At 48.7% G+C, this 15915-nt stretch overlaps 1 protein-coding gene across 1 annotated transcript in view; it reads left to right on the plus strand.

The window, feature by feature from the left end:
• The window catches only part of Fstl4 (follistatin like 4), a 430872-nt gene that overhangs the window by 226422 nt on the left and 188535 nt on the right, over positions 1 to 15915 (plus strand). The window contains exon 4 of the mRNA XM_057776294.1: positions 6635 to 6880. Coding sequence (XP_057632277.1) covers positions 6635 to 6880 — 246 coding nt within the window. The remainder of the gene's footprint in view (positions 1 to 6634; positions 6881 to 15915) is intronic.

Genomic DNA, 15915 nt, shown 5'->3' on the forward strand with positions numbered 1-15915 from the left:
GGCAGTCACCACCCCACCAGGCTCCTGGGCACTTGAATTTGACTAGTCACAGGGCTCCCTCATGTCCAGCCCTGTGTACTCTTCCCATCACTGACTCAGAAGCTCTGGATCCAGCCTTTGCTGAGTACCAATCTCTTTTCAGTCCTCTCAGCCATCTTGTGAAGAACATACATCATTCACGGTTTAAATAAGAAAGAACACAGGGAGCTTGCCTCGGGTCACAAGCTACCACCAAGCCCCAAGGAGCACGGGCCTCAGGCCTGGGTAAAACAAAGGTTTGAAATGTGCGGTTGCTTGAGGGCAGACACTAAGCCCAGCAACAAGTTCTGATGTAGGTCAGGAGCATTCTTCTGGCCCTGGCTCCCTCTCTCCTGCCCATGGTGCCTGTCTAAGCAGCATTATCTGTATCTCTAAAGCCAAACTTAGTTATCTGGAACCCCCACATTCCTCCTTTTCTGGGGTCTCTTTGTGAGGTTGGGACTGAAACCCCAGTTTGGGAAGGATGAGAGCCCCGCCCAGGCTCCCTGGGAGTAAAACAAGTCATAGTGTCAGGCTGGTGCCTTGTTTACAGACCCACCTAAGCCACAGCCCTAGGCTAGCAGGTCACTGCTCTGTTTAGCTCAGTCCTTAATAACACTTGCCATTCGTTAACAGCCCGGACCGTAATGTTATGTATGAATTTATACATTTATTCCAGTAAGAATGCAAATTATTCCTTCTGGTGGCAAAGGTAAGCCCAGAGGTCCTAGTTTGCCCAACTGTATCGGTCATTGACTGGCAATTATGCCATGGCCAACCACCTCACTGCTTCCTCCTTCTGTGTGTGGTTCACTTCTCCAGTTCCCCTCATGCATAGCATAACCACAGCTGGGGAGACAGCTCAGGAGGTAAAATGCTTGTCATGCAAACATTGGGGACCTGATTTCAACTCTCAGTACCCATGTCCAAAGCCTGTAAGCCCAGCACTGGGAAAACATAAGCAGGAGGATCCCTAGACTGACTGGAGAGATGGCTCAGCAGTTACGAGCACTTACTGCTCTTGGAGAGAATCGGGGTTTGGTTCCCTTCATCCTACATAGGGTAGTTCACAACTACCTGTAACTCCTGTTACAGGGGTTCCAATGCCCTCCAGCCTTCATTGGCACCTGCATGCACATGGCACATATAACTCATGCAAATGTACATGAGTACACATAAATAAAAATAAGTTCCTCTTTAAAGATAAAACCATCAAAGAATGACACCTACAATCCCTGAGGTTGACCTCTAGCTTCCATATGTATGTGCTGCCTCTATTACATGCACTAGCACACTCACACGTGTACACACACACACACACGAGGAACAATGCATAGATGACCATGTGTTTTCTTCCGAATGCCTCTGCCGGCAGAAGCTGAACATGGCTGTTGTCCCAGGCAAGGGTTTGTGGCAGAGAGCAGACAAGACTCTTGAGGTTCTTGGTTCTTCTCTGTTTTTTGTATCCAACTCCTTCTTTGAGCTCAGCCAGCAGTGAGTGGTTTCCCCGGAACCTCACTGTGGCTTCACAGGGTGTGGGTGGAGTTGTGGAGCTTTATCCTGGGGTCTTGTTAGGCATTGGTGGTGAGCGGAAGGCACGTGGCTCCACCTGAGATCTCGAGCAGACATTTGCAAGACCTGCTGAGGGGAATGCAGGGCTGCTATCTGTACCAAGCAGAAGGAAAGTTCTAGACACGGAGACACAACACTAGGAAAAACATGCCAGCCAGCAATCCTCATCCCCACGTGGAAAAATGAATGGGTCTCCCCTCATGTTTGTCCATTTTCTCTAGCTTTAACAGAACACCATAGACTGGGCAAATCATTAACCACAGAAGTTTATTTGTTCTTGTTTTGGGAAGCTGGAAAAATTCAAAAACATGGCCTCTGCACTGCTTTGTGGTTTGACAAGAAGGCAAGAGAGGGCTAGGGCTGTGACGAAATGAGTTGATGGGGAGCCCACCTGTGTCCTGGCTCCCTCACTTCCGTGCTGGCGCTCCTGCAATCATGGCTGTCCTAGCTTCACTGTCACCTTGACTGGATTTAGAAACACACCTCTGGGCCCATCGATACAGATGTCTCCAGAAAGGTTTGGCTAAGGAGGGAAAGCCTACCATGGATGGTGGGTACCAGCATCCCGTGGACTGGGGTCCCAGACTAATGAAAGTGAGCTGAGCTCCTGCATCCATCCCGCTCTGCGTCCTGGGTGTGGATGCCACATGACAGCTGCCCCATGCCCTTGCTGCCGTGATGGACTGTGCCATCAAGAAACTGGCTGCCAGGGGAGACCCTTGCTTCCTGGGTTGTTTTTGCTGGCTGTTTCGCCTCAGCAGTAAGGAAAGAAGTGCCAGTGCCCTAGCCACCTCTGAAAAACTCTGTCTCCTTAACTCTGTCACAATCATAATTCATGCCAGCACGAAATCTAAAGGGACATTCAACTGTAGCTTTCCCATGTGTCACCCTGGACACCATTTCTGAGATGGGAACACTCCTGGGTATACTGGAGGACCAAGGAGCCAGAGTTTGGAAGCAAAGTAACCCACCTGGATTCTTGAGCACGCTGGGCTAGGAGGAAGCCACATCCTAAGCCACAGGTGTATCGGACTCCACTTTTCTGCTTCCAGAGGCTGTGCTGGAACTCGCCCACCTTGAGCAGCCTCCCCTGGGGCTCAGGCTAGTGCTGAGTCCCCCACCTTATACAACCAAGCTCAGAGCTTCCGGCCACCAGGTCTGTGACACTCTGGTCCAGAATTGTCTATGAACGACAGCAGAGGGTCTTCAGCACCAACAAGTACAAATAGATTTGTGGCTGTACCACCATCCCTTTAATGTATCAATTCCCATGTCTCCCCATGTTCCGTAAATTTAATTAGTGTTGAAAAGCAGCTTATTTGGCAAGATGATCAGTTTTTAACCTGGGTAAATGACTTTCTTTATGACTATAAATTAGGCGCACGCTATCTTTTTCACGCATCACGGTTGTCCTCATAAACACTGGAGGCAGTTGCCGGGAGTCTCACTCCGTTACCTTTTCCATTACTGTTTTATCATTGTCCCGGTAGGAGTGGGGAATTCATTCTGCTTTAATGACTAAAAGGAAGTGGCGATGAGGGGCTTGTTTAATGAGGAACTACCTCATGGTCAGCGTCTCCATCCACGCCTGTCCCTTCCCTGGGCAGGCTCAGCTCCCCATGGGGCCTGCTGGCCACAGCCTTGGTGAGGGCCACAGCCTTGGTGAGGGCCACAGTCTTGGAGAGGGACATACACGGGGCTTCCATGCTCCTTTTATCTTAATTGCAAATGACTAGAAATCAAATATTTGCCGAGAGCTGATTTTCACAGCAGGGAGAGAAGGTGAGCGTTCTCATTGTCTTCCATGGCCACAGGTTGGCACAGATGTTTTCTTAACTGTGACCCCCTCAGAGCACGGTTTATAGAAAGTCACCTGCAAGCTAATCATGGAGCAATGGACCCCAGTGGTGTTTGCTACAATCCAGCCTTTCCAAGAAGAGTGCCAAGTGCAGAGGTTGCCCCCATCTGAACAAAGGTGGTCTCTGAAGTTCCCTTTCCCCTGTCTCTCCAGGTCTCTGGTTCCCTTGACTGCAGAAGCCCACTCCAGAGAAATGTCTATCATCCTCCATGCCTCCATCTTCCACTTCCTGCCCCACTGAGGAGAGAGGCAGGCAAAAATGAACGATCACAGCGTGTGACCCCCATCTCCCTCCCCATGCCAACCTCTGACCTGGCATTGGAACATTGATACTAATTGTCCTTAAAATTGTTGTGTTTTTTAAAACCTAAGGGGGCAATGGCCTGGAATCTGTGGAGCCTCCTAAAGCTAGAGTCAGAGCACTCATTCCAGGACAGTGGGTAAAGGGAAGGAATGCGGGCTGACTAAGAAGAAATACCCCCCAGGGTAAATTGGAGCTGATAGCCAGTGGGGGAACAAAGGGGGGGTGTCACAGCTGGAGAAGAAACCCCACAACTGGATCTCAGAAGCCAAAGACTTGAGCGGTTTCTTTTCGAAATGAGCCATTAGTCAGTCTGTTCTGTTTGCACAGGGAAGTTTATTGAAACAGCATCTAGGGTAAGCCTTCACTTCCTTGCTCTGTCTTAGGAAAGAAACAAAAACTGATCATTTCACCACTGTGTTAGTTTCTTCTAGAAGCTGTCAGCATTTTCCAGGGTGGTCCATTTCTCAACAGCCCAGGAGAAGGCTGCTAATCAAACACACTTGGTGGCCAAGCAACCCCAAGTCCCATGAGAGGGGTGCTTCCAGCCTAGACCCTCCTCTATGAAGAGCCTGCTCTCTGCACCCTCCCCTTCCCACTGCCATTGTTCAACCTCCAGAAAGGGTGGGAGGGGTGGCTTCATAGTGCCACGGAGTCTTAGCAGAGATGTGGGCGCAGTCAGACCGTGGATAAAGGAGGTTTTCACGCCCCGCTCTGGATCTGCGCTCTTGCTCTGCAGAGATGTGTTGACCTTCGAGTTTATTATGATGCAAGAAAAAAGTCAATACACTTCTTAACTTGCCAAGGTTAGGGGAATTTAAATGAGTTATTGAATCAAGTAATTAATCTTCCCATAACTGATTTGTTTCCTTTTCAAATCTATGATGACAAAAAGCAGACCTAACCCAAAGCAGGAAAAGGAGTCTTGGTTTTCCCCTTATATGTGTGTTTGTCCCAGGAGTGGAAGGCTCAGTGTCGATGACCAGGGCTATCCTGTCTTGTCTACTATATGGGACGTGGTTTGTTTCGACTAGGTTGCTTAAGTGGTGTTTTAGTTTGAGTTTTTGGTACCTGGTCTTATGTAGTCCAGGCTTGTCTCAACTCACTATGTAGCCAAAGCTGGCCTTGAACTACTGATCACCCTGCTGCTACCTCCAAGATGCATTGATGACAGATGTGCACTACCTTAACAAGCATGAAAGATCATTGCATCAAACCATAAAGCAGATAAACTCTGTATCCACGTTTTAATTCTTTGGACGTTGGGTTCTCTTTTTCATTCCCAGCATGCCACATGCTGTCATTAGTGGCATGGAGTCATCCTCTAATTCCCTGCCATCGCTTCATATGGTGGACTATCAGTTAAGTGTTCTCTGTGGACGCCTCACTTTATCAGTGAAATAAGCCACCCCCTAGCTGCCTGCCTCTAGATGTGAGCTCTGAGCACTACTGTCCCGAGATCCTTGTGAGTGGGTGTCAGACACAGGAGCTACCCAAGCAGTGTGCCATCCCCAAACTCCCGGGTCTCAGCCCTCTGTCCACAGATACAAGATCAAGCTGGAGAGGACTGGTCAGGGGTTAGAGGAGGGTTCTGGTGGCCCTGCTGGTGGTGTGGTTTTCCTACTTGCCTCCTCGCCACACTTCCTCTCTAGACTCTCCAATAGCTTCCCAGGGTCAATGTAGCACTCCTCAGTTCCTCTGCTCAGCTCTCTCTACAGCTATAGTCTTTGCTCCTGGACTGCCCATCTCAGTTATTTTTAAACTGCTATGATAGAAGATACCATGGTCAAAGGAACACATAGAAGAGTTTGTTGGGAGCTTACAGTTCAGTGAATGAGTCTGTGACCATTATAGTGGACAGCATGGCAGCAAGCAAGCAGGTATGGTTTTGAGAGTAGCTGAGAACTCACATCTCATCCACAAGAGTAAGGTAGAGAGAGAAGCAGAGCTAATCCAGAATGGCATGAGCCCACCCCCAGTGGCACACTCCCAACAAAGCCACATCTCCTAATTCTTCCCAAACAGTTCCACCAACTAGGGACCAAGCATTCAAATACATGAGTTTATGGGGCCATTCTCATTTAAACTACAGCACCAGCCTTGACTATATCATGGCTTTGTCACATTCCACCTTCAACAAGAATGACTAGGTCGGAGAGAAGTAGAGTTACAGCTTATTCATCTTTATCTCTCAGAAACCTAATGCACAGCCTGGCTGCAGGTCATCACTTAGGAAAGAGAAAGGTGGGTGCGGTAGCCCATGCATGTGGTACCAGCACTTGGGAGGTGGAGGCAGGAGCATCAGGAGTTTGTAGCCAGTCTGGGTTAAATGAGACTATGTCTCAAAAGAAAGAAAAAGGAAAGTAAAAAGAATAAGAGGAGAAAAAAGAAAGAGACAGAGGTAGGAATGGGGGAAGGAACCAGTTTGATAATTTTGATAGAGTTCTGGTGTGTGGAGTCGTCTCAAGGCACGGGACCGGTGATTTTTAGGTCTGTCCTCTGGTCTAAGGCACCCCTTAGTGAGCACGGGAGGACTGAACGTCCTCACTGATCCAGTTGACAGCAAGGAAGAGCAAGCCTATGAAAGCACAAATATTCACCAAGGCCTCCCATGGGTTCTGGAGGAGCAAGTGCCCTGTCTGAGGTGTTCAGGGTGAACCTCATGAAAACATACACAGGAAAATACACATTTTTGACTCCTGTAGCTACTTCTTGGAGGAACATGGACTCCATGTAGACCCTAAGGTCCTTTGTCCCACCTTGGGTCACCTCAGCCTCACGGAAAGTTGAGGTCTTTATTTTTCTAGTGTTTGTGACCTGAAAGAGGAACATGAACTCTGTTCTCCAACCCTGAGCTAACCCTCTGTGTTTGTGTGCATCCACAGGTCTTCCTAGTCCTGGACTGTCGGCCTCCTGTGGGAAGAAACCCTGCAGCCCCGGGAGCAGGTGCTTGCTCGATAGGGCCACAGGGCGGCCCCCGTGCCACTGCGTGGAGGCGTGCAGGCCCCGCTACATGCCCGTGTGCGGCTCCGACGGGAGGCTCTATGGGAACCACTGTGAGCTTCGCCGTGCAGCCTGCCTGCTGGGCAAGAGAATCGTCAGCGTACACAGCAAGGACTGCTTCCTCAAAGGTAGGAGAGGGCTCCTTGCCCTGGGCCTTAGAGTATGTGATGGATCTCCTGACTCTCTTTCAACAAAGGCGATGACGGTGCTGGATGCACAGGTCACAAGTGTAGAGAAAGCAAGGAGAAGGATTGGTACATTAGCCCTGTAGCGGCAGAGACCTTTTTTAGCAATGTGTCTTTAGGCTGAGATCCACCCCCAGAGATCCTCACCCCTTCACCACCCTTGGAGAACGGAATCTAGGGAGGTCAAGCCGAACTCTTAACTGGAGTGGCATCTGTATCCTCTAGGCACCAGACAACAGGCTATGACCCAAGTCTCCACACTGCACGTCCTTGCAAAGTGACAATGAAGACCACATGAAGCAGAGTTCCATGAGTCAGGAAGTGACACTGTACATATAAAATGACCAGATGATACCAACAGAGTGATCCCCAGCCTGTGGGAGAACATCCCATGCCTTGCCTGTTCAGAGAAGCTCTGAACAAAATCAGGAAACCACCAAGACAGCCAAACATACAAGTGGAGTCAGAGTCCAGAGAACTCACTCTGTGCTGGGCTCAGGTGGGAAGAAAAGGGCCAGACAATAAGAGCCCCAGGGAGGGGCTCTGTTTTGTGTGCTCAGAGGCTTGCAAATACATGTGGGTGTGAAGGCTAGAATGGTCTTCTTATGTCACTGTGGCCTCAGCACACGTAGTATGTGCCTTGGCCTGCAGAGATGCTTGTAAGCCTAAAGTCAAATGGCCATGTGTGCACTAAGCCACAGAAGCAGAACCTGGCAGATGAACGGACCTACCTGTACCAGGGTCCCTAGGGACACAGGAGGTGGGAGAGCTGCTCCCGATCCTGTGAGAGCAAAGGTTTGCTTTGGATAGAGCAAGGAAGGTGAGAGGGGCATATGTCTGCAGTGTTGGCCACCAAGGGCTGCAGAACTACTTTGTGGTGATGAGCTGGGTCTCCCAGGCTCCCCGTGACTACCTCCAGCATGTGTGTGCGCCGTAGGACACAAGCCTAGGTTGGGTAGTCACAGCCTTAGGTGAGAAGTACAGTTATGTGAGCCTCCACCCCCTCTGCCCCAAGCCACCAACACCCAAGTAACAAATAGGCGGTTCTGGGTTGGCTGTGGTGGAGGGGGCTCTGGGAAGATAGATACACTTAAGCCTGTGACAGGAATAATCTCAGACGCTTTCATGGCTGTGCTCATGACGCTAATGTTAAGGTGCTTCAAAATCATGAGGTGCATTATGCAAATGAGACCACAATGAGCTGAGGACAAATGCCTGGAAGCGCTGCCCAGCTCATGCCCGCCGCCTCCCCGGCAACCGAGCACACTAAAACACTTGACCAGTTGCTCCAGCTTTATTGGGCGTGTTGAGTTTTATAGACTGATGTTCCATCCTCTGGTTTCCAATATCCCCCAAATTGCATCTTTCTGAAGGTTTTTTATTTCCTCATTGGAGTGTGCACAGCCTCCCTTGCCATCGCTTATTCAAACGGCATTTCTCATTTCACACGAGGGAAAGAACGGCCACAAACCCTGCCGCAATGAGAGATGACAAGGGCGGCCTCCAGCAGGCTCTGTGGTGGTTGAATTTATGCACTGAATCTTCCTAATGCAGTGAACCACCGGTTCTGTGAACCCCGACCATGCAGAACTGGTCCCCTCCAGACCCCTCTTCAAGCGAGCAATGTCTGCACATATCCCTAAATACCAGGTTACATCTGGGCTCTGGTATGTCTCCGCTGTGTGACCCTGGGTATCTCTCTTGTACTGCTCTGGTCCATCCTCTCCTTCAGCTATAACATGGGTCTAGTGGCCATCACTATCTGCTCTGGCTGTGCAAGGTGAGGGAAATACAAAAGATCATATGGTATAGGACCTGGCCCACCGCATCTGATAGGAACCATCATTGCTTCTTCTCAGCTAATGTGGCCACAGAGTTAGAGCATGGAGATGCCCAAACTGGAGAGAACACAGAGACAGGGACAGACAGGGACAAGTTTGCCTGGGAAGCTCTTGAGGGGACTTTCTGAGCCCAAATAGCTTAATAGTGGCTAGAGATTGGATGTAGGAGGTACTGAGTGCCAAGCACTGATGTTGTCATGACGTGCCTACCTAGACCCAGGACTTCTCTCCCCTTGATCCTTAGGTCTGGACTTCTTGGAAAGTCCTTTAACACAGTTGTTTTCGTCCTTCCCAATGCTGTGACCTGTGACCCTTTAATACAGTCCCTTGTGTTGTGGTGATCCCCCCAACCATAAAAGTATTTCCTTGCTACTCCATACTTGTAATTTTGCTACAGTTATAAGTAATAATGTAAATACTTTTGGAGATAGAGGCTTGCCAAACGACAGGTTGAGAACCCCTGCTCTAAGACCTCATGTGAACATTGGCTCCAGTCATGGCAGGCAGGAAGGCCCAGCCTCCTCCTCTAACATTCCTCTAGGGTGTGTCTAGCAAACTAGAAGGACCCAGGCACCGATTAGCAAGGACTTACAGGGGCAGAGGACAGATCATCCTGAGCAAGGAACTCCCCCCCAGAGCCGTGGCTCCAACAGAAAGCCAAAGGCAGAGGCTTGAGGGGTGGCAGCTGAGGAGGGTGTGCAGGACCATGCCATCTGCTGTCTCCACCTCAAAGTGGCAGCAGTCTGTTTGATAGCAGCTTGATCTCCCAAACTTCCACGAAGTTATTAACACAGAAAATTTTAAAACACTTTTTTCCCCACAAAAAATACAAATTCTAAAATCGTCTGTCTTCGTTCTCCCAGCGAACATGTGATTCCACTCTCCAGGAGTGCTCCTGTCCCCAGAAGCCGATATATGGACTCTTGTAACGGGGCCAGGGTGTTGATCGAGTGGGAGAACTGTGGCAGATCACACTGGACCAAGGCACTGTGTCTACAGCCCCTGCGGGGAAAGCTTCTGCCAAGGGCTGGATGGTGACACACAGCCCTCTCCACACAGTGTGAGAAAAGAGTCAGAATTCTAAGCCCCCTGTTCATAAGAAAACTTCTGGTATCAATCAATCCCAGTTGCTATGGTGACAGAATTCAAAGTGTCTTTTAGGGATCATTGGTCTGCATGAAAAAAAATCAGACTAAACTCGGATGGCTTCTACCCAAATTTGTGGCTTTAATCCCAGATCTCCTGGGCCAGAAGCTGGGCATCTCGTGTTCTGTCAGGAGCAAGGAGAGGTGGGGGAAAGGTTGTTTGTGCATGCTTTTCCTCAACTCCAAATACCACCAAGATGATGCACCCGAGATAGTGAATGGGACTCACAGCCTGGCTTCATGCAGAATTCATGTTTGAAGGCATCTTACCACACACGGTCCTCCTGCACACTGGTTTTCACTCTAGAAGTTATTTTTCTGACTTGGTTTTAAAGCCGTGCTCTCTCTCTCCTGTGAGCGTGTCTTCCAAGCAATCCCTCATCACGCTAGAGTCATGTTATTTGGCTGATCTGGTGGCATAGTTCAGAAGGATGCCAAACAAACCTTGAAATTATGGAAACGCAGAAAGAAAAGGTGGTTCAAGTTTGTGTTAAGTGAACTCTTCAACTTCCTCAGCCTGCTGTGTTTGCAGATGTTCTTTAGATGGCTCAGCATCCAGAGGCCTGCAGCTGTGCTAGTGACATCCAAGAAGAAAATTTCCACTTACATTTACCAAAAAAGGAGTAGGCCACACAGTCGCTAGATTTTTCTATCCTTTTCCAAAGACTTACCCTTCTAAAATTCTATGCATGTGTGTATCTGGGTCTCTGGGTCATGTATGTGAGTGTGAACATGCTCACAGAGGCCAGAACAAGGTTTCAGATCCCATGGAGCTAACGTTACAGGAACCTGTAACTAAACTCACTGGGAACTAAACTCCCATCCTCTGCAAGAGCAGCAAGTGCACTTAACTTCAGCATCTCGCTCTAACACCCTGGCTTTTTTTTCCTTTTTAATCTTAAGTGTTGGTGAACAACCAGGAAAACTCAATTCTTTGTTCACACATTAATAAAGCAAATCTTGATGCCAGAGAACCCTCTTTTCCTTCTACCTCTCTTTTTATCTTACTGTTATATTATTATTATTATTATTATTATTATTACTATTGCTGTTACTTGCATCTTGGTGCCTTCAGAACTTATGTTAGGTTCCACACCTTCCCAGGGCCTTTTCTATTCTTGTACAAGTCTCTCCTGTCCTGCCAGCCTCATCCTAGACTATGCCAACCACGGAAACTCTAGTCGCCAAGATGTGTGAGATCTTGCTGCTGACTTGGTGACAGAATGGGGTGTGGCTAAATTCTGCCAGATGAGCAGTCCCTCTAGCTCAGAAGTTCTCTAACAAGGAAAGACTTAGACCTGAAGAAGCAAGGGAAGGTTCAGGATTCTGGCGCTCAGTGTAGTTCTATGCTTCCCTGGACTAGGACTCTGAAGTTGGCCTCATCTGTAAAGTGGCTATAACAGCCTTGGGGTGTTGTGAAAACAAAATGGGCCACCACAACTGCTCTGATCAAACACTTCTGAATGGTATTGAGGGCTTCGGATGATTGTGATGTCATTGCAAACAGCTGGATACATTCAAGGGGCAGGTGCAAGCCATTATACAATCCCCAATCTCTTCTTACATGACCATGATGGTCACGCTTGATCATCTGCTTGACTAGACAGAGAGATGCCTATGAGATTGGTAAACTGCTTCAGTGAGCGCGTCTGTGAGGACATTTTCCAGATTAGCCAGACACGATGGCACAAGTTGTCATCCCAGCACTGGGGCAACTGAGGCAGGAATGTCAAAAATTCAAAGTGAACCTGAACCACATGGTGACGAGAGACAGAGAGAGACAGAGACAGACAAAGAGACAGATAAAGAGAGACAGACAGAGAAAGAACGAGAGATTAGCCTGGGGTTGTGAAGGCTTGGGATTCAGACTGAATTAGTCATAAAACAGTAGCATTTTGAGGTATTACAGAAGCAGAAGAACCAGGTGATGGGGTGTGTCCTACAGAGCTTCCCCCCACACATCCCCTTCTCAGCTTTCCAGCAAACACGGGCAAAGACCCCTCCATACCAAACTTCCCCGCTACTGGCTGCCCAAGTGCGTGAAGCCAAGTGACCATGTGCTGGGCCTTCCTTCTTTGAGATTGTCCTCTCAAGTACCCTTGAGCCCAGCTACACAGAACTGCAGTGCAATGCTGGACAAGAGTCAAAAGGTGAAGGCTGCTAGGTCTTCCTTTGAGTTAGAAGAGACGAGATGGGCCTTCCCTGTTTCTTTAGTAAGTGATAGCGTTTGACCTCCTTCGAATGGCTCCTTCTATGAAAAGAGATGAGTCACTGGAGTTTACTAACTGATTAGCAAGAAGCAAGAGAACCTGATACCCAGCAAGGAAGCGGTTCCTGGAGTATACAAAGGGTTTAGGGAAATGCTAGTAGAAACCGAGGGAGAGATTCATCTGTCAGATGGGAAGGAGAGCAAGCGCTCATGAGCATGCTTGGCAGAGGAGACCAGGAGGTGGATAGAGGGGCTGCCAGATAGAAACAGTGGGGAAGGATTTCTAGGGGTGCAAAAAAGATCAAGTGTCTAAACTTTGGGTTCTGGGGAGGGGTGGGGCTTAGTTAAGGACCAAGCAGAACAGTGTGAACTCAACTGACTCCGTATGAGGGAGGCGGGGAGGGGGGAACAGCTGGAAAGAAAGTCAGCTCCCGTCCTAGCATCTGTACTCTCTCCTCCTACAGCTTCTCTAGCCAGGGATACCAAGATCTCAAGGATAGAGAGAAATCTATAGACAGGGTACTTCCCACTCCATGGAGCTGGTCAGCATCCATACAGAAAACTAGAGATTGGCTGAAGTGAAAATTAATCCACATCCCAGCATAAACATGCATCCCCATCTCAACCCCCTTGGAGTGCATTTATCCCACTTGTAGAATCTGCTTCCAGAGTAGAGAAGAAAATGACTTCAAACAAAGTCTGCTCTTTGAATATTTCCCCTTGAATTTCAGCAAGAAATGTCTTGGTAGGAGCCCCTTGCAAATTCACAAGAACCCTATCAGTTCAGCATGTGTGGTGTGCTCCACAGAACAGCTGCACTCTGAATGAATTAATTACAATCCAGTAATTAAAAATTGCTAATAAGTTATTGAGCTGAGAAAGTCTTGCACTGCATTGATTTCATGCACAGAAACGAGTCACAGCCTCCGAGCCTCCCCACCTCTGCCATTGTTCCCTGCTGTCTTCAGGCACCCCTCCTGCTTGTCTCTACACACTCCCCTTTCTGTCTAACGTCCTCAGTGTGCTGGCCACTGCCAGGTTCCCCCTCTAATCCTAAAGTCAAAAGGAAAGGTTTTGCATTGGGTCCTTCAGGAACCATGTAAGCTCTCTCTAGCCCTTTCTGCCACAGCCATTGAATTATTTAAGGTTGCCCACAGAGGGCCATGGCAATGGCTGAGGTTTGAAGAGTACTCTTTGAACAGCCATGGGAAACAGTTTAGACTCCAGCAACCACGTTACATGCTGGGTGTGATCTTGAGATCCCCTGTAGCCTCAGTGCTGTGGGGACCTGAAGACCACTGGATGTTGTTGGCTGCCAGCCTAGTCAATAAAAGCAAGCTCCAATTAATGAGAGACCTTGTCCTAAAGGCATAAGGTAGAGAGAGATGGGGGGTACCCAGCACCCTCCCTCCACTGACCTCTGTGCTTTGTTCTCATGTGTACATATACCATATAAATATAAATGCATAAAGATCATCCACACAGACTAATAAATGGTAGATAAATACATGATGGATTGATATGATATGATTTGATATGATACATGCAGGACCAGGACTTTGCTGAGTGAACTCCAAGCTAGCTAGCGTGCCAGGAGAACTTCTGCAGAGTCCAGGATTCCTTCCGTGATAAGTTCTTGCCAGTGCCTAGCTCCCTTCCATACTGATCGGCCTTACAAATGTAGATGTCTACTTTATTTTTCTCTGTCTAGGTCACTGGAGATGTTCTACTAATTTTTTTTTTTTTTTTTTGGCTGAATCCACACATTAGTGACTATTCAACATACAGCCTCTTTGAGGACCCAAAGATACAGAACAGGAACCCCTTATAAGGCCTCTCAGCAAAGAGTAGATGGATCCACTGGGCTGGATCCATCTGGTATTAAAGGTACAAGCCTTTAATCCCAGCACTTAGGAGGCAGAGACAGGTGCCTCTTTGAGTTCAAGGTCAGTCTGGTCCACAGAGCAAGTTCCAGGATATTCAGAACTAAATAGAGAAACCCTCTCTTGAAAAATAAAACAGACAGGGGACTGGAGAGATGTCTCAGAGGTTAAGAGCATTGCCTGCTCTTCCAAAGGTCCTGAGTTCAATTTCCAGCAACCACATGGTGGCTCACAACCATCTGTAATGGGGTCTGGTGCCCTCTTCTGGCCTGCAGGCATACACGCAGACAGAATATTGTATACATAATAAATAAATATTTAAAAAAATAAAAAAAAATAAAACAGACAGAAAACAGAAAAGATTAGATGGATCCACAAGAAGGACCTTGCTCAAAAGCCTTGTAGGTTCTCTGGTCCAGGAGGGTGTCATGCCTTGGATCTAGAAAGCCCCCACAGACTCATGGTTTACATCTTTGCTCCAGCTACTGGCACCATTTGAGGAGAAAAGCTTAAGAAGGAACTGTTAGGACATGGGACCCAGCTGGTGGAAGTGACTCACTAGAGGCAGACCTTGAAGATTATACCCAGCCCCTGGATCCTGCCTTGCTCTTGATTCCTGGTTTACCAATGTGTGAACAACCTCCACCATATACTCCCATTGCCGTGAACTCTCTCCCCCCAAAAAGTCATGAGCCAAGGCAAAACTTCCTCCCCTAAGTTCTTCTTGTGTAATATGTTGTCATAGAAAGTCATCAAGGCATTGCAGAAAGAGGAGGAAGGAAGGGGCACAGTGAAGGGACAGACAGACATGGAGCCCCCCCTCTGACAGCTATCTCTCTAGGAGGCTGCTCAGGGGAAGGCCTGCGTGGGGAGAAAAGTGACCGTCCACTCCAGCAGCTCAGGCCCTTCGGAGTGAGCTGGCCCCACACCTGGGAGGTTTCAGATGATCATTCCAAGTCAAATGTTAAGTTACTAGAGCAAGAAGTAGTTGATTTGGGACTTCCTTAAGGCTCCCCCCTACTGTGCCTTCAATTACCATCAAGGTCCCTGTGCAGCAGTCACTAAATGGCACTGCACATTCAGTCTCTGTGCTCGAGCAGTTCATCTAATTATGTGTGTGACAAGCTCAGCAGCTGTCAGAGCGGCCCAACTCAGATGTGTTGACTCTGTCCCTGCTGCAGTGTGTGTCTGCTTACTCAGATCCCAGGGCAGATGTCCTCCCGCTCCTGTGAATGTGTGCTCCTTTAGGTTTGCTGCTGTGCGGTAACTTGAGGATCTGGAGGGCTCATGGGGGAGAGGGGGTAGAAGTTGGGCAAGAAGCCTGGTGGCCAGACTGCTCCTGATTCCTAGTTCCTTTGCCCTTGCCTCTAGTCTCCAGGGGTGACAGACGTGCCCAACCCCTCTCTGCCTACTTTTCTGCTCAGGAAAGCAATGTTGAGGCCACCTGTCCTTCTCAAAAGAGAACACAGAACCATGTCCAGTAACTGAAATGAGTAAGCCCCCTGCAGCGACCCAAGGAAGCACAGTTGGAGTCAGTCAGCAGGGGCCCTGGTGGAGTGAGCTCACGCCTTGGGCCTCATGGATCAATGGTTCCTTGTCAGACAAAAAAACCATTCCAGCTCCCAGGTGCCATGGGAGAGCCAGGTCCAGGACAGAGAATGTGTAGGTGTCACGGGAAAGAGTGCTCAGCTGCGTCTGCCCCTCTTAGGCATCACCTCTCCTCAGGAACCCTGCCTGCCCTCTGCTTTCTTCGCCAACTCCATTCTGCTCCGATGCAGCCCCACCCCTCAGTAATGGAGGCGACTGAGTGGAAATGGCTTTCAAAAGCCTCCTGCTAAATAAAAGGAGAAGAATCACTTTATCTGCAGCTAATTAAAGCAGCCAGTTGCAGTGAACTCTG

This window comes from Chionomys nivalis, chromosome 7 (genome assembly GCF_950005125.1).
Source record: "Chionomys nivalis chromosome 7, mChiNiv1.1, whole genome shotgun sequence".
In the NCBI taxonomy this organism is placed as follows: Eukaryota; Metazoa; Chordata; class Mammalia; order Rodentia; family Cricetidae; genus Chionomys; species Chionomys nivalis.